At 37.3% G+C, this 27,787-nt stretch overlaps 1 protein-coding gene across 2 annotated transcripts in view; it reads left to right on the top strand.

The window, feature by feature from the left end:
• The window catches only part of SLC9A9 (solute carrier family 9 member A9), a 217,526-nt gene that overhangs the window by 155,234 nt on the left and 34,505 nt on the right, over positions 1-27,787 (top strand). For both annotated transcript variants that reach the window (XM_068692820.1, XM_068692819.1), the window contains one exon: positions 2,824-2,903. In XM_068692820.1, the coding sequence (XP_068548921.1) occupies positions 2,824-2,903 (80 nt within the window). The remainder of the gene's footprint in view (positions 1-2,823; positions 2,904-27,787) is intronic.

Here is a 27,787-nt window from a genome sequence, read left to right as displayed (position 1 = left end):
AGTTGTAAGACCTGGACTAGTTGTAAGACTTGAAAACCCAGGGCTCCTTCCCTATCAAAGGTATAGAGTATTCTTATTTATAATTACAATCTATATTTCACAATGTTGTGATCTCATACATCAAAAACATCTTTCAGGTTCTTTGCATCAATTCTGCCTTGCTTTTCCTTAAAATATGTTTATTATCAAATCATTATCATTACAAAAGCATTAACAGAAGAAAAATCAGCTTTATACTCATATCTATTTATCTGCTACAGATAGCATATATTATCTTATAAAAAATTAGATACAGAAATAACCAAAAGCAGTCACTTTGCTGCATATTGTATACATTCAGAGTATAAACACCAAAAGCTAACTCTAAGTAGCAGAATGCAGGATAAATAATGACTAAGCAGAGTTACAAAATTGAGCTATTAACAACAAAGAAAAAAAAAAAAAAAAAGGCAAAAGCTTTCATGGCAGTGAGCTTTTTAACTAATTTCGCCATTAAAAAAAAATAATAAATTATTATTATTTTTTATTCAGATGGTGTTTGTAGCTCAGAAATTCTGCTATGTTAATCTCCAGCAAGACAGTGTGATATATTTTCTACAAACATTTTGGAAGACTGGGGTAGATGTAGTATTGATCTCAGGACACCTGGTAAAACACCTATCAAAATAATCTCTGTAAAGATTATGTCCATAGTTTAACTATGACTATATCTTTATTAGCATAATAAAGGACAGTATTAATACCTTTCCCCATCAGTTTCATCCACCAGCTGGTTGGTGAATTTATTGCAAGGGGCTAATTGGAAGAATCACCAGTTCCCGAGTAATGGATGAGAAACACTGGCATTTCACTTCACAGAGAAGTTTGTGTCCAGAAGAGGAGATGAGCTGTCTCTCCAGCTGTAACCTCCCTGAACTGCAGGGAAAGTAAAAAGCTACTTTTTAAGACTGTAGGACCCTAGGACCAGCAACAGCCCAAAAGCATTCACTCTGACATCTCCTGCCTTCCCTTAACTGTTCTGCTTCTGCAGGAGCTACACGACAGAGAACTATGCACATTCCTATTAACACAAAAGCTGACAAGACAGCGCAGGTTTCATATACAGGCAGAAGGTGCAACACAAGCACCTTCAGAGCTCAAAGCAGCCAGAGGTTCCAGCCCAGCAGATCAGGTGTGGAACAGAGCAGCAGTAAACATTAATTCAAGAAATAAATAGTCCCAAGGCAGGACCTGCATATTCTGGGAGAGTTATACTCTGGGGCAGACCTTTTTGTCCACTGCTTTCACATGGAAACATGAATGCAAGAATAAGCTAGAGATACAGTGAGTTTGGAAAGAGGAATTAATTGGCAATTATGACCTCTGGAGACGTTAGTATGAAAACCAAGTACACAAGGGCCATTTGCAGAGCTCACTGTGCTTTTAAGTATCTTTCCTCTGCATTGTGCTCATTGGTTGTTTGCTGCAGCCCACTCCATCATGATGTCTCTTTCCATGATTGTCCTCTTTTCATCTGTATCTCTGTTCACCTTAGTCCTTCACTGTCCTCTTTCTTTCAGTATTTTTTTTCTGTATGGTTTATCCCAGAACTGACCTAACATAAATCTTACCTGCCATCATGCTTCCCATTTAAGCATTTTGACCCTTTTCCCCATCTGTATCTATCTTGTCAAAATGCACTAAGATATTGAGGGCCTAGAAGGGTGTTCTGCTGCTCTCTTAGGGATTAGCACCATCTTCTACCCCCCTCCAACCCTCCCAGCTACTAGATTCTGTCCTAAAATACTCAGTTCAGTAACAAAGAATCCAAACCCAAGAATATTTGGCCTATTCAGTGTATTTGTAAATCCACTGTGTCCAGCTCTGCTGTTAGCAAAATCATCAGCAGCTACAACATAGTTTCTGTCTCCATATAACCTTATCCACTAATATTATCATCATTGGGTCATTCATATGCATGTTAATGTATTACAGGAAAATAAAATGTTAATGTATATTAGAGTAAAAGAAAAAATATTAAATTGGTTTAAAATCGCACAAAGAAAAACATTTCCATTAAAAAGAAATCTAGCTTACAGCAAAACAGACACAAGACAATAATGAATTATCCTTTAGAGAGCTGACAGTCCCATTCCTAATTCCATTCTGTCACTGGTTCTTCCGCTGTGATGCCCAGAGCATGACCAAACTATCTGTCTGCACAGAAGACCATTACAAATGCATCATTCCAAAATATGACGTTGAGTAAAATGACAGCCCATCTACCTGTGCCCCAGAGTTACGTTGCAGCATGGAAAGCAGTGTTTTGAGTCAGTGCATTTTGGTACTTATAATTACCCTTACTATTCTCTTGTGTTCCTATAAGCTTGGAAAGAAGCACAGAAAGTAATGTCATAATTACTAGAATATCACATTCCCTTTGGGAATGACATTTTGTTAGCCATACGCAAATAGCATCTGAGTTTGTAGGTGTAAACTGAAGTAATCCCACAACAGCAATTAAATCGAAATATCATTCTATTGATCTTAGGATATAGTGCTTCTCAGCTGCTTAATAAAATTGGAGTCATTAATAAAACTAAAAGCTGCACTCTTCTAGTGAGTATATAACTATGAGAAATGTGCTATATGAGCCCATTGACTCATGAACCCATTCACAGAGATGACATTCCTACACGAAAGAGGCTTTTTAAATTAAAAGAGAAAAATAAATCAGTTAATTGTTATTCAGTTTGACATGTATTTTTAATATTAGAACTTCATATTTTATTTATGAAATACATGTAAAAATGCTTTTCACTTTTTTATTTATTTGTTTTGCAGAGTGCATCTAAGTTGGATAAAAATACAACCAAAGCTGAGAGTGCATGGCTGTTCAGAGTATGGTATGCCTTTGATCACAGGTATCCTTTTTTGTTATAAGCCACAGATGATAGTTTCATTACAAATAGCACCTTCAAAATACTCAAAAAAAAAAAAAAATGTTCAGAAACACGTTAAACATTTCTGAACACATTAAAAGAAATTACACTTTTGTAAGGAGAAGAATTCTTCAAAGTTCAAATACACAGAAGTTGCAGAGAAGCAGGGCAGTGTAGTGGTGAGGCTACAGCAGCAAAAACCATCTGCAATCAGAACCTCTGCCCTACAGCAGTATATAGTCAATAGGTTTAAACAAATTAACCTTTTTAAATCACAGGAGAAAACTAAGCCAGTTAAAAATCAGATCTGGCATAAATTCTGTGTTTGGGAAACCAAGAGTTTATATACACTGAAGCAGCCCAGTGGGTTCTGAACTTTTATATCCTCAGAGCGGTAGCTACCCAAGAAAAAGCAGAAATAAGAAAACACTGATTTACCCACACCTCTTACAAATTGCAGAGAACAATGCACCCATTGTGAAGATGTAGCTCCCAGGATTTCCCTGGAGCTCATACTTCATATTCCTTAGATTTCTGAGCTGTTGTGCTTCCATTCACATTCCTACTAAGACAAAACACTTGCAGTTACATCTTCCCAAAGCAAAGGTAGAGCATACACTCTGTGACAACCATGTTGTCACTACTGCCAGTGGCAAAGAGATATTAAAGCTACAATTCTAATTTGTCATTTTAATCTGACTCTGGAGAGGCTTTGCATAGATATCAGTGAGATCCCATGATTAACAATCATGCCCTAAGTCTTTAATAGAAAACACAATGAATATAATAGAAGTCCTCCTGTTAAGTTCTACACATACATGCAAAGCTCTACCAGTAGTCTCCATTATTCAGTAACACATCTATTAATTATTCCATTGCCCTTCACTACTCATTAGAAATTAACATTCCAACTACATGCATGTTTTTTTCTGATATGAGCTACAGCAAACTAGCATGAAATATTTCAGCAGATAAAATGCTACTCTTGGGGAATATAGCTTCCTAAGAGGAGTTCAAGTGAAGTCATCCTTCAAAGAAACTTCTGATGGAAAAAAAAATAAATAAAAAAAAATCTTGGTTAAAAATGAATGTATTGACTACCAGAGCAGTTTTAAGGGCCAAAAAGTGCTTAGAATTAAAATGTTTCCCTAGGATAATTATTTAAGGATTTAAGGATACTTAGAAATAGTAGGTAAATGCAGTATGAAGTGGAAAATGTTTAAAAATTAATGCTGAGTACAAGCATAGCTGGTTTAAATACCACCCAGTCCCACTTCTTTTTCAGAAGGAATAGCCTGTGGTTGTGTATTAGCAGCTGTAAGTTGAAAGGGACAGATGAACAGGGAAAAAACAAGCAAATTTTTGTGCTCTGAAACGGAAAAAGGAGAGAGAGAAAACAATGAGAGAGAGAAAACATGTCCAAGAAAGGCAAGAACTGGACAAAAGTATGAAAAAAGAATGAAAGAGACAACAAGGGCAGAGCTAGAAAACAAGGGATAGAGACAGAAGGAAAAGACAGAAATCAGTATGAAATAGTTGGACATGCAGAGCAAAAACACTGTAGAATTCATTCACCAAAAGTGAAAACAAAGGTTGTCTTTTTTACTGTCTTCTCGGATGTTTTCTGTATAGTACAGATCTTGAAACGGGGTTTCTGATGCTTCACTCTAGAAAATCTGGTTTCTAAGTCTTTTGCACTTTAGGCAGATATCATAAAAGTGTTTGTGTTTTCTTTTAAAGATTCTTAAAAAGAGTACATTATTTTCAATCTCTTCAAGTCATAATCTTCCTTCAGAATTCAGATTTTCAGAAATTATTGCCATACCAATGTCCTGAAATATATTTTCATTACAAGCAGTACATCCATATTTTATTAATACCAAAAATGTATGTCCATATACATTAACAGTTCAACTCACTAATGCTGTGACTTGCAGCACTGAGCATTTATTTATTCATTGTATTTCTGAAATACATTATTTTCAGGGAGACAGAAATTATCCACCCAAACTTTTTAGGTTTGCTTTTCTCTGCCTAATGCTACAAAGCTGTGCTGCTAAATTTAAAACAAGAAATTGTCATGTAGCACAGTATTTACGCCTAGTGCAAGATTGTACAGAGGATTATGATAAAGTTTCCAAAGAAAACATACTGAAAAATAACAATCTTTTTGGTTATATACTTCAAAAGTATACATGACTGCAACATTTCTATATTTCACCATTTGCTTTTAAGCATTAACACAAATATTCTCATTCTTCTGACAATAACACCTTTTATATGCCTGCTCATTTCATAGACAAAAAGTTAAAGGGAAGGAACAACACTTGAAGAAGTCAAAAAGATGTGTATTAGACAACGGGAAAGGGCCCAATTAGGGTAGAACTGTACAAAAAAAAAAAAAAAAAAAAAAAAAAAAAAACTGAGAATCAGATTTTATTTTTGTTCTGAATTAAAAATTAGAAGTCCGGATTAGGAGTCAGATGGATTCAATATGGGTTGTTTTCTTTTTGAAATAGGTATTGACACCTAAGAAAAACAGACTGTTCTCTAAAATCTATGCTAAGAAATGTTAATAATGGAATAAAAAAATGAAGATTTTTATTTAAGTCATCATAAGTGAGGATGCATCTTGGATATTCATTTCAGTAATTTAAACAATTACAATATAAAACAAAATACTTGATAGCTGACAGTGGGTAAATTCCAGTGAATTTATTTCAGCTTCATTGTTTTTACAGCCTTTTGGTACGTTACCATTTGAAGCTGTGGTATACTCCTAAAAGCTAGTGGAGATGTGAGGAAGGAAAAAAGTTTTAAGAATGTATTTGGGGGGAAAAACAGCTCTATGAGCATGTCTTTGCCCATGTTGATGGGGTTTTGTGGTTGTTGTTTTTTCTCCAAAGCAGATGTAGCCAAGTTTAGCTAATGAGTAAGTAGGTAGAAATTTTGTCCTGCAAGCACAAGAACCTGTGTACCTAAGGGCAGAGCTCAAACAAATGGTGAGAAAGTTGTCCAGTCCCACACATCCCACAAAATTTTAGCTTTGCTCCCAGCTAGTAGCAATTTGCTTTTAACTCTTCTCAGTCTTTACTTGCTTACTCCAGCCAGGTTTTATGTAAGAGTATCACTGTTTCTTGTTGCCTAATCCCAAGACATTGTATCCCTGTCTAGGGTTGGAATTCTTGTCTACATAGGCCTGTATTCCCAGTCACAATCTATTGCTTAAAATCAAAGTAAAATGAAGCTAAGCATGTCTTGCAAAGAGTCTTTACCTGCTTTTCCAGCTCCTTAAGATTAATCTCCTGCAATAATTTCTAGTTTAATATAATAATACACAAGGCTTTGCATCCACTAAGGCTTCTTGCTCTCTCTGTATTCATACAATACTGACTGCCTCATGTGGGGTTATTTTTGCTCTCACTGGCTGTTCTGTAGCATCAGTCAGGAAGATGACTGCACTGTTCTGCTTCTTACACTGTGTACTGAGAAGGTATTTGGGACACAAAAATGCAGAAATAACTGAAACTGAAGATAAAAAAGGGAACATAACATATCTGCTAAAAGATATCTACATCCATAAATGCTCATGATCTTCATAAGGAGAAGCCTACATTATATAGCAGGAAACGTACATTTATAAGGTGACCTTACTCTTCAATACCACAGGCTCAAATTTATATTGAGAAAAGAATAGTTACTTTGTAATATGAAAACATGCAAAATTATGACAGAGGAAAGTGAGAAGAGAAGGAAGAGAGAGGATGGCTTTACATTCATGGTAAGTTCCTTTTAATACTTACTTAGTGTTAAAATGAAAAAAAGATAGACTATGTGCCCAACTACAGCCAAGTCTAATCCTTTTTTCTCTGGCAGTGGAGCAAGATGGGATTGCGTGATTTGGCCAAGACCAAACAACCAAAGTTCTAGGGCTACCTATCTTTAGTAGACATGAGGGCTGAGAACTGGCAGGATAGTTCTTGTCAGATGGCAAGCACTATAGGTGTTAATGGTGACAGACCTGCATCCTTCATATCTCTCCAAGTTGGCAAGTCCTCCTAGGAATATTGCTGTCTGACTTCCACTGAGCTGTGATTTTTGGTGCCCTCACATGCACACTGTCACAAATAGTAGCAGGAGGAGAGGTTTCTCCTCCTTTACACATTTCTTTTGAATTTGAGGAACTAACATTCAGTTACCCTAAATAGAAGCAGGAGTCTGGGACTGTGAGAGCCAATTCTCCATAAAGCAACTTCTAAAAGCATTTGAACTGCAGTTATCCATCATTCAGATGCATTCCTTTCAGTTTAAAAAAAAAGGTTGTTTGTGTCCCATGCACTTACCTGAAATCAATCAGCCAAAAGGAATTGTATTATTTGAAGACTCCAGTTTATCCTCCTTAACTTATCAGGGCACCTATCATTTTATTTCTCTTGTGCTTTGTACATAGATAAAACAGACATAATGGCTGCCTATAAAGTAAGATAAGTACTATTCTGTGCCTGTGAGAAAATGGGAAAGCTACTAAAAGCAAAAGTCCATTCCAGGGTGAGCTGACAATCAAAAAAAATTCAGCATTTTGTGGCCTTCAGCTGAGTTTTCCTTAAGAAATGACTTGCTACTGACCTATCAGAGATAGATGTCTTTGGAAAGAAAAGACAAGAGGCAGTAAGCCTCTTGTGCATGTGCACACCATTTTCTTTCACTTGCTAGAGAAGGAAAGTTTTCTTAATTACCAATATTCTGATTTGGTAATATTTATCACTTCAGTGACAAGAGTAAAATAGTACTCAGTGTCCTAGCTTTGGACCAAGATCTTATTTTGCTAGAGAGCTTCCAAACTGAGTAAAGGTAACTCTATATTAGAGGCTTCAGTTTTGTTATAAACCAAAGAAGCAACAGATAAGGCAATGTAAGCAAATTCAAGTAGCTCACACAAACAGTAATGTAGAATTTGCTGCTAGCAAAAGGTAGGATCCACAGCAGAGAAGTGCTAATCTAGCACAAGGATTGGGTTTAGCAGGTGTTACGAGCAGATCATAATAAAATCTTAGAGGAAAGCAAAAATACCACTCAACGGATTGGAGTGGACATCATTACATAAGACATCATTACATAAGCATGACACAAGAGCAGTTGACTATCACAAAGCTCTGTCAAGCACTGCAAACTTGAGAAGGACAAAGTCCCCAAAAGACATTTTACTACTAGCACTAATTGCCTAAACTTGGTTCAAACCTCATTCAAACAACACATTTGAAAGCTTGCGATCTATGAAAACTCATTGTTCTTTTTATGGCACAGATAATCAGTACATGTATATCTGATTTGGTGCCATTACCTGACCCTTTCCAAGGACGCAAGATTGTTGAAACTCTGCAAATTAACCTAATAAATAAACATGGCTAATGATTAACCAGAATAATAAGTGACCTCAGTTCGTCCTTCATTCACAGAAGGAAAACTGAATGAACAATTCTTAAACAATACACATTGATTATGCAAGTAAAATTCTCATTTGGGAAGTTTGTCTCACATCAGTTCCTTAAAAGTCACTTTCCTGTCCAGGTATTTTTTACAAGAAAATATTATTTAAAATGAGTTAAATAAGTAGTAAAAACTACAAAGTTTTAAATGAAAAAAAAAAAAAAAAACGGTCCTTTTACAGTATTTGACATATGCTACTTTTCACCATTCTGTTGCATAAAGACTTATGTAAAGATTTGTGATAGTTTCTTGTTTTCAATGCACAGCATAAGTCTTTGAACTCACCCTTTCCCCACCATGATTCTGAAGGAAGACAGAAGCTGCAGGATCTTTGGTTCCACAAAATATAATCAAAAGGGAATAAAGTTTGAATTTTTTGCTATTTAGATTTTTCATTCTGACTCAATACATTGTGGAAAGATCTATTTACATGTTTAGAGCTGAAAAAAATAGCAAAGAAAAAAATAGAAGAAAAACTGACAATCGAAGACAACAGAAAGGTTGGATTCTTTTTCATAGTCTAATTTTATTTTAAAGTCATTCTGAGAGTGAACTTTTTCTCTTTTTTTCCTCTCCAAAGGCTTTACTCTTCACTTCACTGGTAGCTAAGCTATTATATAAGATTTCTTTAATGTCTTCATAGTATGCAGCATTTTTGCCTTTAAAGGAAGGAATAGGGAAACATTTATAGGATTAGATAGGAAACTTTATAGGATTTCAAAAATCAACATTCAAAATAATATTTAAATAGTGCAGGCATGATACTAGTTGAAAAGGTGAGCATATCATTGCTACTGCGAGCTAAGAAAAGGCAGACTGCTTCAGTGTGAAAAGAGATTCACAGTGAAGTCCAAAAAAACATTCTATAAGCTGTTACTGAATCCATGTTGCTGTCCTTTGGAGACATGCAGAGCCAGGTTCTATTTTCTGTACTTGCCATTGAACGGTCATTGATTTTTATAGGAGTTTTGTTTGGTATCTAAAGCAGAGCCTGGCTTACAGCTTATTCTAGACAATTTAGTGTAGAATCGCCAGTTTTTTGCATTTAACATCCTGGCTTATTTGATGTAGCATATATTTTGTTTGTGCTGTTCTTTCAATTTCTGATGACAAAAAGAATGTTTCATTGAGGCTACCAACCCCAGTATAACTGCATGGGTCTTTGTGCAACTATGCTACTTCCTTTCATGTAAACCTATACTAAACCATATTAAGATCTGCAATAGCTAGAAACTACAATCCTCATCCCTCAAGGAGTTCTAAGTTTTAAAAATAAAATTATTCATTAAAAAAATATGACATCTTATTTATTTATAATTTTTTTTTTGGTACAAAACAACTCCAAAGCTTATTTTAAAAGTCAAAATGTTATTTTTTGGAATGTTTCTGAAACATTTCCAAGGTTCATCAACTGCATAGGATCTGGCAGCCCACCAAGTAGGTCAGAAAGTTAACAAAAATGTAGAGAAGTGGACAAAAATGTAGAGAAGTGGAACTGGAGACTCTGGAGTCTGCCTTTTGTGGGGCTCTCAGCAGAGGCTGTTAATGTGCCTTCCACATGGGTTGCTGGATCCAGAGGAGTAAAGAGGAGAGGGACAGAAAACCCAGTAAATTTCCAGTCTATCATGCTACTCACTGAATTGGACTTTTTGTTTTATTATCAGTGAATCAGTGATTTAGACAGAGATAACTCTATATATCTGATATCTGTAGGTTTTTGACTGGCTCTGCCTAATTTACTGTTCTAGCAGCTAAATTTTAAGAAGCCCCTTTCTCTGCAAGCACCACCACCTGCTTCCTGCCCATCAGGAAGCCAACAGTGCCCCAGCCTAAGGAACCTTTGCCTACACCCCAGAGCTGAGATATTTGAGTCATTCCTCCCAGATTTACCAAGGGCCGTTCTGAAGCTATTCAGCAGACTTTCAATCCCCACTACAAGCACATAGCACTTCATAAAACCAAGGCCTCAGTCAGACAATCCAGCTCACAGAACTACTTTCATTTTTCCATTAATGTTTTTTTCAGCTGCATTAAGCCACCACAGACAGCTGTTGCATGTTAAATCTAAACAGTATCAAGATTTATGCTTTTACCATGAGAGGAATACAAGCATATTTTGTACAGAAGTACTATATTAATTGATATTGGTCAAGGGTCAAATGCTCTAGAATGGACAAAATTTACAACTAGAAAAATTCCTTCATTAAAAAAGAAAAAAAAAAAAAAAAAAAAAAAAAAACTTTCAATTTCTGCATTTCTGCAGCTTACTTCTGCATGTACAACTGTAAGTTACCACACCTATCCACTCAAATACAGAACTTGAAGGAGTTGATCCAAAGCCCATTGAAGTGAACACACTTACAGTTTATTGACCTGGAAAAACTACTGCTCAGGCTACCTTAGCATTTGATTTTACTGGTGTATATTAATTATTATTCTATGTGACAATTTTTAATTCTGCTTTATTTTTCTCCACTTCTTGCTTTATTATTACAACATCCTGTAGCCTGAACATACAAAGCAGCAGAGGCCTATGCTTGTATTAGTCCACTAGAGAATGAAATTAGTTTGTTGGCTGACAATACTTAACAGTACGCAGGTGACCTAAATATGATACAGGAATACCGGAAGTACCTAATGTAGACTTAATCAACCATACTTATATTCTTCTTCTAAGACTCTTATTATTTCATTTACAGCTCTGGATGCACAAAAGGTTACTTTGCATTACACCTAAAGTGTTTTCAAATGTTCTTCTGCATGCATATCTTCCACTGTCTTCTGAGCCACTTAGCACATATCAGGATGCTTGGATGTGCACACAGCACATGCTGCATATGTAATACCATCTATAAATGGTACTTCTTTTATAGCAGCAATTGTCACAGCAAGATGTTGCTAATTCTAACATTACCTAAGCAAGAAAGTGGTTGTACTTCCTCATAAGGATTTGTCATTAATGTTAAATCACAGTGGTATTCTCATAAAAGCCATAAGACTATAAAGGAATTCAGTATGATTAAGGTTATTACCAGGAATTCAAAGGGCACATTAATGATTTGCCATGTATAAGAAAGTATTGTTGAATTGAACTCTTTTATAGAAAGCTAATATCAGGATGCAAAGCCCTTAAACACTGGACAAATGTTCCAGTGGGTGTGGATCAGGCCCTCAATAGGCCTTATTCAGAAGCTTTGTAGCCTGGCATTCTTCCCACCTAGGAGGTGACTGTAGAACAGGCACTGCTGGTAGTGGCTCCAATGGCTGAGTTGAGTGCAACTACTTTAGCATCCTCAAACACAGAACCAGCAATAACGCTACAGCAAAAGTACAAATGTGTGAAGGAAAAAAAAAAATAAAAAAAAATGCTTGCCTCTAATATTAAGAAAACTCCAGCAATCAGTGATTCAAAATAATGCACTTCTTGGCAGCAGAAAAACTCAAGAGCTGTTTTCTATTTTCTGATATGGAAATAGGTGCCTGATTCACCATTACACGTGCATCATCACACATTTAAATATATAGTGAATCAATATATTTGCACGTCTCCTCAAGGGGACATAAAGGGAAGGTGAAGGGAATAAATCAGAAGAATGAAAATACTGTACAGGGCTGATTATAGGCTTGCATGAGGCATTGCATGTCTTGCATGTAGCAATACATTTCAGGAGCTCATTTTAGCTACTTTCACAGGATGCAAAAGTCCAAAGCAGGAGAGACAAATTTTGTCTTTCATCTTAACACTACACTATGAGCTTCAAAAGTACAATCAAAGCCTGAGTATAGAGCCTAGAGGAATACAGCTTATTAATTCAGATAAATAAATTCATAAGTACAGACCTAGAACATTCCAGGGGACTGAGGGGTAGATATTAGTTGTTTTGGGGTTGGGTGTTTTTTTGTTTTTGTTTCTAGTTATCATAAACAGAGTCTAATTTGACCTACAAATAAAGAAAATCAGCCTCAGCTGGTTCTATTACCATAAAGACAGCATCACAACTACAAAACCTATTACTCTCCATTCTTAGTGGTAGAAGGGAAAAGGAACATGCTATGACTTACAGGGTTTGGTCTGTGACAGACTAATTATTTTATTCTATGAACTTTGTTCTTTCTACTTTTAGAAAAAGGGACTGTTCCTAAAGATGGACAATAAAGGAGTAGCTGGCTGCACAGAACGTTTTCAGCTGCTCCTTTGTGGCTAGGCCACAACCAGTCACAGAAGTGCACAGAGCAAAGAAATAATAACAGATTGTAAAATAGTAGCTTTCAAATAGGGTATACAGTGTACGTAAAATATCATGAAAATAATACCAAAACTTTGTGTCTCCAGTGTTCTGGAGCTGCTATTTCAAGAAGCAAGAAATACTGTCATGAAAGGTTAGGAAATACATCTATAATTACATAAAGGAATAGAATAAGTGTTTGGGATTGCTGAATTTAGTCAGATTTTTTTTTTTTACTTGTACTATTGTACCTGATGAAAACAGCTTTAACCTCTTAAATATATATTTAGAAGTTATTGTAAAGCATGCAATTTTTATGCAGATAATTTTTAGAGATTTTTTTTCTTTTTTAATATTTTCCATGTAATTATGTAGTAGGGACAGTCTACGAATGGTAAAATCTCAAGTTATTTGAAGTTCCTAGGCAGCTGTGATGGACTTTGAGTAAAACATACCCTATAACATTTCTAACAACCAGACAGTGAAATACTCAATCTCGTAAAAGCAACCTGGTGATTTTTCTGAACTGATTCTTTATCACATTATAGTACTTTAAATATTTAACTTCATATGCAGAAATAGAGAAAAACAGTTGAAAAATGAAACTTTTGTCTACAATTCTTTGAAATGGGGAATTTCTTAATTCACTATCATCTTGAATTGTTTAAGCAATGGTAAATTGTTATTTGTTTACAAAAGATCCAGCTATAAAAAATTATTGTTAGATCTTTTCTTATACCATCGTTAGGCAAACTTCTGCTTGGTACTACCTATTTTAAAGAAAAGTCCCTGCTCTTCCTTTGCAATGTCTATGAATAGTTCAAGAAGAGATTCCTTCCTCATTTCACTTTGTATTGTTAGGTACGCTGCTGAGGACCTGCAGTGTGAACTCAGAGATGACTTGGTTGTAACATCAAGGTTAATACCGCCAGCTTCAGGCCAGTCCATTAGTCGTAGTTTACACCAGTAGGAGAGAAGTTATCAAAGCATATAGTCTTCAAGCCTTTCATTAGACATGCTTTTGGCTTCAATCTCATAAGAGCCTCAGTCACACCAGTAAAACAAAGCTTCCCTATTAATGTCTGCTCTTTTCCAAACTCGTAGGAAAGAAATTTCCTCCATTCTGCTTTAGAAAAAAAAAAAAAAAGGATGGGGGAAGCAGATTTTCCCACAGCTGTTACACGATCCTGCATAGCCTTGGACGTGAAGCTGCTTATGCTGTCTGATTCCCCAGTGGCCAGCTGTCAGGTGGAAAGGGGGAGCTCAGCCTTAGAGTATAGAAACCTGATTTACAATTTAACTATCAACAGAACATCTAACACCAGTTTGAATAATTTTGAAAGGTAATGATAATCCCTGATATTTTAAATATGCTTAAGATAAGAGTTGATAGACCCCTTTTTAATAGGGAAGCACAGAAATGGTTTTTACTCATAAAAAGCGCAGCATGATTTATTCAAAGCTTGATTCTTCATTAAAGTTACAGAACTGTGCATGTCTCAAATGGTTAAGGTTTTAAAATCCTTTGTGGATTATTCACTGAAATTTGCATTGCTACACAGCACAAACTATTTTTGGATTCTGCATAAATAGAATATCAAATATAGAATTACATTATAATGAAATATACAATAATGCAAGTACTCAAAGTTCTTTTCATGTATTTCAGGCATCCAAAAGTTTCAAATGCATAAAACATGATTACACTTGCTGCACAAATGACTGCATATCAGGTTCATTCACATTCAACTAAAACTCAGATTTGAAAACTTATATATATGTGTATATATAAAGTATGCTAAGACATAGTTAAATACTGTTAATATTTTGCATCATGGCCAGAGGGAAAGTGGAGCAAATAAAGATGTGGTTGGCCTACAGGGCTTGGTCCTTCTAGCTAAACTAGAGGCTCATATTTTGTGATATGCAGAAAATGCTATTTATTAATGATCCATGAAAATGCATACAAAGCAGCCTTGGATCTGATAGTTCCACAGGTTGCTACCCAAATTTAAAGAAGCAATATATAGTTTTTATGTTTCCTTATCTGCTACTCAATTCAACAACACCTTACATTTTAAAATACAAGGAAAGAATAAAAATAATGTGAAAAATACGTAAGTACAAAATACTTACATACTCCACATCAAATGTATGAATATTTTTCAACTCTGTCTTTTCCCCCACTTTCATTCTCAATTACATAATGGTGCAGCCTCAGCAGCTGTATTCATATAGAAACAGCACAGCCTCACTAGAGGCTGGTTGGTATCTTACTTGCTAAGATAATTTTCTCAGGAAACAGCAAGAATTAATTCAAACCCTGTTGGTCCAAGAGGAACCAAAAATCCCAATTTTCACTTCTCAGATGAGTGCTTTAACACCTAAGCTATTATGTTTTATTTTGTTTTGTTTTGTTTAAAAAAAAAAAAAAAGCCAGTAACTCACCTGGCAGCTGAGATTTTTTTGGTTCAGTTCACTGCTGTCTCAATGAGTTAGGGATGGTACAAGGACACCTAACTTGGCATGTCACTCTGAGAAATAAGGCATAAATGAAATATCTCCACAACCACCTCCAAACTGCAGTGATTCGGAGGTGTCTGCCTCTTTGATGTCTCTCTCCCCAGCCCAGATTACTTCTTAGAGTGCATAGGGATGGGATTAGGAACCTATAGAAATTTCTAGCTAAAAATGCAGATGTCTCGTGGTTTGTTCTTAAATCTGCTCATTTTACTGGATTATATATCTTCATTAATACGTCCGTGAACATAGAGGAGCATTGAAAATTACATTTTTATTGTAACTTTTTATATGGCAATAGATACACTCCTCATCTCTATATGTTTTGGCATAGGCTCTGTTGCTGCAGATTCAACAAGGCAACCATGTATTTATGGTGGCATCTTTACTTTTCCACTTAGGAGAGATAGATTTTTATTTATTTATTATTTTTCTTAAGTATAAAGATGTGACTGCTTACAAGTATGAATACAAAATGAGCATAATGTCTTAGACATTATTCATCGACATACCCATCCTTTGTACAGCACAGAACAATGATCTGTGACCTTTTCCAATAAGAATGGACTGATAACATTTTCCTAACATCAGATGTGTCTGATCAAAATAATCAACCCTTGCACCAGACCTTCCCACACTCGGTCCAGACACGTAGTGTTCCTTCCAGAAATGCACAATACCTCTTCAGGGGTATTTACAGCAATATTCCTCTTACCAATCTGGCACAAACATAATGAATATCTGAGGTGTGATTCCATGCACAGAGTGTCAGGTCCAATCAATACAACTGAACAAAAATGCCTGCACCTTCTCCAGCAAGGAGACACATGCTCTCCCAGCCTCCACACACAAGGCAACTGCAATCTAACAGTCACACTCCATACAAGCAATAGCAAGGCTGAGCAAATGTCTCCTGAGTGCACACAGCAGGGAAAGACCAACTAAGTATGCTATGAGGTGCAGTGAAGAAGCTACAGCAAATAGCCAAGGATCAGAGGAGGCTGGAAGCTCAGGGCAAATGCAACACATGCTCACAGGCCTTCTCAGGAACTCCTCATAGCATGCAACGTCTGGGAGCAGCTCCCAGGACCTTCACTAAAAGTGCACACTTCCCTAGGGCAGGGAATTCCCACAGGAGAAGCCTCAGCAAGACCTTTACACCCAAAACCTCCCTCCTCAGGCTTGTGAAACAGACTGGGGAGATATGGTTATGAGCTTGTCACTACAGATAGACATTTTCTGCTCAAGTTTTCAGGGGTATGTAAAAAGAAAATTCAGATTCTGCAGAGCAGTTCATCAACAGCAGAGCAAATAGCTATGACTCAGTTTATCACAAACAATAACAGAACAGGAATTAACATTAATAAACTAATGCTTCATCTGATTGTGTGCTTTTTGTTCATTTTTTTTTATCTCATTTCTAATTAATTTTGACAGATTGAATTAAAATGCTTATTTGCTTTGCATTTCATGTGCATGGGGCCCTTCCTGAAAATTTCCTCTCATAAGGTTTTATGTTGTCAGCACCAGCCTTTGTGAGCCCTTTTTCTTTAGCACAGTGGAGGACTAAGTGCTTATTTCCATTTGTTAAATGTTTTTGATCTATTTTTGATCTTCCTGTTTCTCAGGAATTTTTCTGCTTTTTATTTTGTTTTCAGTTTTTAAATGTAGAAGCTTTACTTTGACTTGGATATTAATGCATAAGTTCCAAGTTTGGCTGTGGAGCCCCCTCACCATATTCCTTTAGGAAAGCCTTCCCATGTTACTTCCAGCTGCGACACCCAGGACCAGGCCTCCAATCTATCTCTGTACTTTCTGTCAAAATGCAAGAAACATTTCTGAGGCATTTTGGCTGGAATTAACAAGAGAAGACTGATTTCCTAAGGTACGCATTCCTGCTCCTGACAGAGTCAAGGAGACAGGCTGCTTCAGGAGAAAAATGACTTTTCTGGCATTCTGTTCTCCTTGTGATGTATGAACAGTTCTCATTAGCATTAATTTGGATTCAGGTTGCTTACTAGGGTGGGTGTAAGCTCCTCAGCAATTAAAATTTTTTAGAGCTACTGTTTGCAGAACTGCAGCCATCAAACAATGCTCATGACTAATTCTAAAGAGCTACAATCTATCACACGCATTCAGGATATTATTGCATTCTTATGTTTCCCTACCCTATGTCTTAATACCTGCAGTTCTGATGACTGCTGCTAGAATGCACGTTTCAGGGAAATAAAAGCAAAAGAAAGGAGAATTTCTCGAGCAACAAATTCCACAGTAAATGACAGAGCTTGGAAGGTCACAGGGTATAATGATTCTGCACAGAATTTCAGCTAGTCCCCTTAGACCATGCATTAATTGCATTTGTAACAGTTGTGTTATCTAAGCATAGAGGTGACTTCTTTTCTTTATTCTGTTTGTCCTGACTATTTGATGTTCTATTGTAAAACTAGGGTTACACAAACTGTCATGAAAAGAGCATACAGGAAATGTATAGAGATGAGTTACATGCAAAAAATAGCACGCATTCCCTGCCATCTTGTATTAGTGTCAATAAAACAACACACAACCCAATGAAAAAGTAAATCTAAAATAAGTCCCTTGGAATGAGTGGAATTGATATGACTCCTGACAGAATTTAGCTCTTGTTCCAAATGCTAAATCCAGCACAGATGGACTCAGTTACTCTGCATTAACACTGCTGTAACTGGGGGCAGAATTTTCCTTGGTGATTCCTTCCTCTTGTCTCACTTATGAAAACAGATGCAAGGGTGGCCTGCCTTGAAGAGTGCATGGTTCAGTGTACACTGCAGTGTTTATCAATAACTGTCACTATCTGGGAACAATAGCCAAGGTCACGCGTATCCTGCACTGACCAGTGGATGGGTAGATATCTGAGCCCCCCTGTACACAGGCTCTGCTCCTCTTTCACATGTAGGTGCTGAAATAGCTATTCCTGCTCCCTTTTCACCAAATGGTTAAATCATAGAATCATAGAATATCCTGAGTTGGAAGGGACCCTTAAGAATCATCAAGTCCAACTCTTGACACCGCACAGGTCTACCCAAAAGTTCAGACCATGTGACTAAGCGCACAGTCCAATCTCTTCTTAAATTCAGTCAGGCTCGGTGCAGTGACCACTTCCCTGGGGAGCCTGTTCCAGTGTGCAACCACTCTCTCTGTGAAGAACTTCCTCCTGATGTCAAGCCTAAACTTCCCCTGCCTCAGCTTAACCCCGTTCCCGCGGGTCCTGTCGCTGATGTTAAGGGAGAAAAGGTCTCCTGCCTCTCGACACCCCCTTACGAGGAAGTTGTAGACTGCGATGAGGTCTCCCCTCAGCCTCTTCTTCTCCAGGCTGAACAGGCCCAGTGCCCTCAGCCGTTCCTCGTACGTCTTCCCTTCCAGGCCTTTCACCATCTTCGTAGCCCTCCTTAAGGTTGGCAAGGACCTCCAGGGGCCATCTGGCCAAACCCCCATGCTCAAACAGGGGCATCTAGAGCAGGTTGCTCACAACCATGTCCAGGCTGCTTGTGAAAATCTCCAAGGAGGGAGACTCCACAGCCTCTCTTTCGCCCCAGGGACAACAGAAATCATAGAAACTAAGCTTAAGGGAGTTCTGGTACTGGAATGGTACTTGCAGTCAATTTCTACTACAGCCTGAGCTGCTTTACTGTGATCTGATCTGAAAGCTGAAAGCAAGCCCAAGCTGAGCACAAGGAACCTGAGGGCACCAGGGCACCAGCACACACTGCCAGCCAGCCCACAAGAGACTTGCAGAGCAGAGGCACAACCTGTTGGCATGCGTCATCTCACAGCTTCAAGTTCTGCAGCCCAATTAAAGTGTTCTGTGTGATCTAAGATGCTTTCACATATACAGAGTTGTTAACATAATATACATATGCTATTTATAAGATGTATGAACAGGCAGCCCAGAAAACAGGCAATGTAAAGGAGTCAGACATATTAAGGAGAAGCACATCTCTTCAGAGTGTGTGTGTAAAAATTATGTAGTTAATGGGAATATAAGTAGAAACTTCATACAGCTTCAGTCTTCCCTTAAGATTCCAACATTATTAAATATATCATGAGAAAATGTAAGGGAGATTATTACTGACATACTAGGAAAAAAACAAGCAGCCTATATTTAAAGCTGTATTTGTTCAGTTATATCTTCTCTACTCACAGATAAGATGGCATTTTAAAATAATATATGACCCATTTTTTTCTGAAATGCCAAACCATGCAAATATACTGCAACCAGGAAGCTGCTAATACTCTTGGCTGCAAAGTTAACCTGCAAATTGCAAGCCAAAACCAACAAGTGTAGCAATACAAAGACAAGGTGATCCATTAACTGTGTGAAATAGGAACAGCCACCTTCTCAGCAGGAAGTTAACTCTAGAGGCTTGTTATTGTGATTTCCAAAGGAAAAGGAACACTGTTCAGTTGCAAGCAAACAGCTGATCATGATTTGTAAATCTGCTTTAAAGCCATGAATGATGAATCAAGCTCTGAACGATCATTAACCATCATTTCCCTGTTTTGTCCTTCCCATGCTGGCATTTACAGATTGGAAGTTAACCATTTCTACCCCAAACTCTGTTTGGGGTAGAGAGAACAATTTCACTCTCCTGGTAAAGGAATATATTCACCCTTTTTCTTTAGCATCCTTATTTACTCACACTGACTAAGATTAATTATCTGAGTTTCTGAGTGTGTATCTAAAACACCTGCACCTTTATATGCTCAAAATTTCCTTCAGTTCTGAGAAATGGGTTAGTGATATTTCTGTAGTCAGCACAACACTAGTCTTTCCATTGGATAGCCGAATTCCTTTCAAGATATTTGTTGAAAATGTATCTGCTTTTTCCCTCATGATCTCGTAAATCTTCAACTGCCATAACCATATACATTAATACCAACACAACAGTATAGCTAAAATTCTTTAGAGTTATTGGTTTTGTTAGTGAATATTAAGGAGTTCATCTTTAGGTATTTCATTCCAATCCTCTGATTCTCAGTGAAGCATTGCATCTCTTCACTTCTCCAGTTCTTGCTCCTCTTCTGCCAGTATCCAGTTGCAATTGTGTAGTTTCCATACCTCTCTTTCTGTATTTTGTGTCCACCTGAGTTTGAAAGGGCCTTAAATCTGTAGCTCAGCTTAAGTTGGAATTTTCAATAGACTCGGATGTTTTCATGTTAGAGCTCTTAAATTTTCTCTCTGCTTTTTGATTTATTTTTTTCCCAAAACAGACTATGGCTACTAGTAAAATATGTTTTTCAGGATGCTGTTCTATTTTTAACAGATGACCTTCAGTTTAACTAAACAGCTAAAAAAATATAGTAGCAAAAGACCAGACAAAAACCCAATCATTTGTTCCATTATCTCATAAGATCTCTCTGTGCATACCTCACATCCCTTACTGAGGAGCGCACACCCTTAATCTTACACCATGACTGTGACATTCTATGATAACTATTTATAGGTAATACCAAAAGTACAGAAAACAGAAAAAAAAAAAATCAGAATATACCTCACTGTTCGGTGAGATGCACTTGTGGCATACACAACAAAACCAGGGAAAGCTCTAGTAAGTGTATGAAGGAAGACTACGTGTTCTCCATATGATGAAATTCTAGTCGACCTAAAGAAGTTTGGAAATTGAAACAGCAGGCTTTGCTGGAAAGAGGTTAAAAAAAAAAAAAATCATGGTCCACAGCACAAGTCAAAGGTCAAAGTTAGCAAGGCACAAAGTACAGTGACTTTTAGATCTGCCTAAAAGTAGACAAAAAAGCTTTATTGTAAGTATGTGCATTTAAGCTCTCATTCTACCATCTATAAACACTTGCCTAGTATTTTGTAGTTGCAACAGGCTTCTAATAAATACTCATCCTTTAGGAGCATAGTTGTAAATCCTATCATCTTTTCAGAACCCTTTGGGCCTAGAGTATCTAACCACAGGTCAGTTATTAAATTGCTGCCAGAACTGAGATTGCAACACAACCACTAGATACCATATGTAATGTTTTCAGCCTCTGTGAGACTGTTGTAACTATTGTCTACGAGCAATAATTTTTCTCCAAAAGGTCTGAAGGGACTCTCATAAAACTTGAAGAGTTGAAACTTTGATAAACATCATAAGTCATGCTTCCTTAATAGACCAATTTAAAATAAGTCTGTAAGATCCTTTCATTCTGGTCATCCCACAGCAACTTTGATCTAAATTTCTGCATGTTTAACATCACTTAAAAACAACCTGCATAAAAGAAACAGTATTCTAGTGACCTCCAACCTGTAAGTTGGAAGATATCCATCAATCAACAAGCATTTCCATCACATTTTTTTTATTGGAATCATCCATCTTCTCACTCAAACCATTAGTCCAATATTTTCAACAGACTTTCAAGATGCATCATGACTGGTTTTAAAGGCTACGTGCAGACACGTTTTCCAGACACACAGTAGTATGATCTGTTTTTTAACCTTCTTCCTATATGATAGTGTGATAAATGACATGAATGAGCTGTATACAAAAACCAAGTACAACCTTTTTCATAAATATTAATCCAGCCATAGGCAATATAATAGAGCTGCAAACTGGGACATTTAAAAGCTCTCCATTTACTTTAGTAAGGTGATTTCCATAATTACACACAGGGTCTACCACCATTGTAATTATCCCTGTTCTTCCCCACAAAGAGCCATTGCCATGTTTCAAAGTAACATGTAAGGGGAGCAATATAGGATCACATATTTAAGTGTAGCTCTCCACCTCCAGCCTGAAAATTGCAAGCTGGCAACCTTGTGATTCAGAATAACCTGCTGCGGTATTTTCTCCACCTGTCAGTACCTGGAGAAGTCTCAATGGCATAGAACAAAATACTTTTCTCAACCCCTGGTTGCTTTGATACAGCAGGAACAGGGGAAGTGCTGCCCACTGCTTCATTAACAAAATTGCCTCTCAGTAATCTGTGAAATACCAAAGTAGCTAAAATCCTCTTTAGCATTACTGTTTCATGGTGGTTTCTCCCACCCTACCCACCCCTCATTTTTCTCTCCCCAACCTCCACCCCACATCCCCCACTTTTTTTTTTTTTTTTTTGCAAAAGCACTGAGTTTTCTTCCATTTGCAAATCAGCACTTCTCCATATAAATGTATTCAGTTTATGTTTTGTTTAGAGATTTTTAAAGATTTTGTTTTTCACAATTCAAGCACAAGTCTCTCAGGGTTCCTCATTCTTCACTGAGACCACCAGCATGACTGCTGCTTAGGAAACTACAAGTTGCAATACCAGCAGGCCATCAGTAACAGTCACTGGAGAAGGCAAATGGCTAAGCTTGTGTGAATGGAAACAGATTTTCTGAGTTTCATAAGTATTTGATAATGTCCTGCCAATTAAACTTAACTTTCTCTTTATTCCTGATAGATAAGAGCATGCTCTGCATCTTACTTAACTTAAGGGCTATGGCAACTCTTGCATGCTTGCTCTACTTCTAGAAGTGCAGTGCCTATCCTGAGAACAGGGTACATTCCCTAACAGTCCTATCCTGGGAACGGCGTGCATTCCCTAACAGTTGGCCCACCCTGAACCGTCCTGCTCCTGCCACTGCACTGCCACAAGATAGCTAACATAACACTCAGCAGGAACTGCTGAGGCTGCAGTTGCACTGAGGTTTCAGTGAATCTGGGGAATAAGTGACAAATCAGAAAAATTAACTTTAGCATTTCAACAACAAAAAAAAAGGTCCTGGCTCACAGAGCTGACAGCTTTTCAGAAGAACAATCAAGCTCACCCACTCCCTTCTCCACCCTCTCTGCACAGCCCATGCAGTTGGGAAACCCCAGATGCTATGGCTCCATCTCCCCAGGGGCAGCAGCACCCCGAATTCCCCAGCACAGGTCTTTGGCAAAGACCACCTGCTCACCCTATCAGAAACTACTGAGCGCTTACTGTGCTCACTGCAGTTCCCATGATAACTTCAGTCTCCAGCACCACTGTGTGAGTATGGAGTGGGCGGGAGGCATTACTTATCCTTTTTACCAAAATTAATAATAGTAGGATACACAGATTTTTTCCATCAGCAGTTTGCTATTTTTCTTTACTCAGATGTTCTCCTAAAAGCAACTCCTCCTCTTCTGTGATTACAAGAGGGTAAAAATGTAATTCTTTCTATGGGAGTATTTTGAAGACTGAAATTTCACTCAAGTACTTTAAAAATTGTCCATGGCTGGTTCCCACACCATTGATTCTATGCCATGTGACATCAGGAGATATCATCCACTCCTGAAAATGAATCACTTTCCCTAATGATTGGCATTTTCAACAATTAGCAATCACTCCATGAGATGCACATGTCAAGACAGTAGGCAAGTCCATTTTTGTGCTGCTGCTACATGCCTTAACTTTGTTAGTACAGCTTGGACATAAATCAAGGGTATTACAAAACAATCAGGATATTTTTCTTTAAGAATGACTAATTTAGGGAGGAAAACTTCACAAAATATTCAAGAGTAACTGAATCATACATTTCCTGAGGTTTAAATAGGAATCCTTAGCAACCCTATTTTGCACATATTTAAAGCATACGACAGATGTTTGCAAGCTGAAGTATCATAAGCTTTACTTCCAGGCTGCTGAACTGCATAACTTTGCAGGAGTTGTGTGGGTCATGAACAGCACCACTGAAGTCAAGAGGAACTTTTCCATCCATTTTAATACACACAAGCCTGGGCACGCAGTTTTCAAGCCAAAGCTCTGTGATGGATATTGCAGTAGAGACTCAGCACAGGTCTCAAAGCACCTTACAATATTTATTCTTTCAAAATCATCCATGATGTAAATATTACTGTTCCCTTTCTGCAGCTGAACAAACCACAATACACAGTAGTTACGGTACTGATTGTTGCCCCAGATGTCTATTTCTACAGATGCAGTGACAATAAATTGCACCTGTAACTTTACCTTCACAGATGATTCACACTCTTTATAATAAATTTCTTTCTTTTAAATCGTGTACTTGCAAAGGGATAAGAAAAATGTTTGTGTTCTGGTAGATGGTCAAGAGAGAACAGAAATGTTTAAAAATGGTGGAAAGAAATAAAAACATTAACTTGATAGATCCTGTATAGAAGTCCTGCTTTTGCTCTTAAGTACTAGAGAGATTTTTAGACATTAAGCTAAAAATGGAGTCCTCTGCCTAATCATTAATAGTAATATCTGTGAACACATCAGAATACCGTATTACACAATTTATGTATAAAAGAAAAATTAAACTCCCAAATAATTTAATTAAAGAAAAAGTAAAAAGACTGAACAGAAACATTTCAGGAGCATTAGACATCCTTATTTTGCTACTGTTCCAGCTTTCATCAAAATTTTCTCATTAGATTTCATGTTGACTAGAGAAGAAAGCTGCAAAACTGGCCAGTGAGCATTTCGTATGCTGCCTGATGGATGGCTGCTGGCAGGGTCAGTGTTCTTGCTATGAAAAATTAGAAGAAAAAACAGAACAAGAAGCACATTTTGTAATTCAGCTTTTGTGCACTTCTTATATAGTTGGAGAGCAATTACCTTCATACAGATGAAGTGATGAAAACACAATAATGCTGCTGTTATGTAAATGTAACTGCCACTGCATAAATGATGGACTGAAGGTTTCTATATCTACAGATAATCTGCTCTGTCAAAATAACATTTTTTTGTAATCCAGAGGAAAAATAGAGGGGGGGAGGAATCCAATGAAAGCAACTGAATCAATAAAGATAGTGGAAGAAAATCTTGGTTCCATCAGAATAGGAGGAAATATTACCACTGGCATCAGTGAAGTCAGGATTGCACTGTACCTCTATAACTGGATTGAAAGCTCTTCTTTTTGAATGCTGAGTAACATTGACAGTGAAATATATTTTAAGTGACAACAAAAGGCAATTTTTTAGCAGAAGGGATTCTAAATAAGGTCAAGCAAAACCATACATAAGCTTGAGATCAGGTTTAATATAGCCTTTTGGACCTGAAAATGAGGGAAATTTTCCTGTTTGCAACTAAGAAGTACTAATTTTGGAAAACATCTTCCTTGACCTACTTGTATGTGGAAGCCTGATGGTTTCAGTGGACTTCCTACTGAGATGAATGCTAATAGCATCTGTCCTTTCCAAAATATACACACTTGCCAGCATTACAGTATCCATATTTTTCTACTGCTATGCACAACAAATACAAAATTTGTTTTAATATTATGCAAAGAAACACCTCACAGTAACTAAAAATATATTGGTTCCTTAAAAATGGCATAACCATTTGACATGCCATTTAAAAACTCATGTTAAACTTCTGTCCTTTCCACAAGTGGTTGTCATTACATTTCTCTTCTCACCCTTTTTCCGTTGTAAGAGAGAAACTGATGCATGTTTTTTTCTGAGGGGAATGATTCTCTGGTTTCTACAGCTGGAGTGCCAACCTTGGCTATTCTTGGAAAACCCAAATGAGCGCTGATGAGCATATGGTTACTTGAGAGGTGCTGTGCTCTTACTTCAGCTCTTATCAGGTGATATAATTTACCTTTGCAGTAATCTGATCAGGGGAAAATAATTCTAGAGTACCAGAGCTGGTGAAATGGGACTGAAACACACCTTGTTGCATTGTGCAGATGACTAAGAATATTAACTGCATTTGGCCTTTGCCAGTTGACAACTTTTTAGAAAAGGTTGAAGCCTATGCAGAATGCTGCCCTTTGAGAACCTGATTTATCTCACATATCAGGCTGCCATATAGAGGCTTCATAAATGAACTGAATAGATCCAAGACCTGGTTCTTAAATAACATTCCTAGACTTAGAAGAAATTCCAGAGTCCATGTGGCACAACCCTGTGCTTCGCTCCTCTTAATCTGCATTTCATGACATTTTCTCTTATTTTACTATATTTTAATCCTGTCTTAAAAAAAAAAAAACTAGACTGATAATTCTCTGCTAAAAACATGCTAAATGCCAAAATGGAATAAGTTTAATTCCTTGTGCAACCCAAAGTCCTGACAGAACTGCTAACTGATAAAATAAATCTTATTTCTGTCATAATAATTGCCTACAAATGATCCACAGCAGAGCAAGAATCTTTGGTCAGCTAAGCAGCACAGGGCAAGATCGGACCCTCTCAGTTCTCCACTGTCGTACCTACCAACCCTATGCACAGTTGTCTACTTTGAGCACACTAAAATCATCCAAGAGATGCAGTTGTAGCCTTCCTTGCAGCTGGATGAAGTCTTCATGTGCGCCTTTCTGACAGCACAGAGTTAGAGGAGCTGCAGGCAGGACCCACGGCAGGTTCAGGGCCTGCTGTACTCACACTGCACTACTTACAGTGAGGGCTGTCAGGAACAGCTTCGGATCATAACAGAAATATATTAATTACAATAATGTCTTTCAGTATTTGTTGAAAGAGACAGGTATAAAGGAAATGGACTGTAGCTTTGAGAAAATTCAGCTTTAGTAAGCACTGTTAGGCCAAAATAATTTGACGAATTTCAGAGGATTCTCCTTATTTATTTGCTGCCACAATCAAAGTACAATAAAGTCCAACAGTGCGTTTACCAGGCTCCCTGGAAGTAGCTACTCGAATGTCCATACCTGAGAACTCAGCAGTACCCAGATAGCCCAGGATAACAGACAGTCTGAATATGAAGTGTCAGAAATCCATACAGTAAGAAACCGATGTGGCCAGCAGAGTGCTTAAGGGCATTCAGACTACATCAACTGCACTCCCCACAAACTGCTAGAAAATCTTTGGTTAGCTTTCTTGGGTTTTCTCTGTCTAGGCTATGTTTTTGTCTCTTTCTTATTTTATCTATACATAGCAACTAGCAAAATGAAGTCAAAACTCTCACAAGGACCTCCAAATGTTTCTATAATGAAAATACATCATATACATACTACCACAAATCTCAGTCTCTTCCATACCTTAACTAATCCACAGACCTAAAATAAACTCATTAATATCAATACCGAATTGGACAAAACTCCTGTGTAGTTTTTACTGTGATTCAAATGTTGTCCTTCAGTATTAGAACAGCCTAACATGCAACTGTGACCTTAAATTAAGACTAAGTAGGCATTTTCTAAGATCAGTTGGGTCAGGTTTGGTTTTGTTTTGTTTTAAAAAAGAATTTTTTCATAGTATTACTCATACTTAGGATGCATTTTGGTGGATTTTTAGTTGTTCTTACTTGTTTGGGGGTTGTTTTTATTTTGAGGTTTCCTTTATCATTTTCAAGGTTTCCTACAGGGACGTATACCTATAACATGTCATTTTTGGGCACCTTTATTTCACATACTTCTGTGAAGCAGAAAATACCCTCTGCCAATCTGAGACAAACTGCCACTATCAATGTTGGTGTAGGTACATTTACCAACCAGATTAAGATGACCTTCTTGAAGACAAGCTTGTTTTTCTTTCAAGCTTCTTAATACTATGCCCTGGCACAATACCCCAACTGCATGTCCTACTATGTCCAACTGCACATAGCTGTAGTATCTGCCGTGCATGTAGGAATAAGCTTCTGTTACTCTGATAGGTGTGAAAGGCGTGCATCTCATGAACTTCAGAACAGAAGGTAGCATCATTCCACAACGTATTGACTAATCAT

This window comes from Anas acuta, chromosome 9 (assembly GCF_963932015.1).
Source record: "Anas acuta chromosome 9, bAnaAcu1.1, whole genome shotgun sequence".
NCBI lineage: Eukaryota > Metazoa > Chordata > Aves > Anseriformes > Anatidae > Anas > Anas acuta.
The sequence above is the reverse complement of the archived record's forward strand: the minus strand, read 5'-3'. Positions and strand labels throughout refer to the sequence as shown.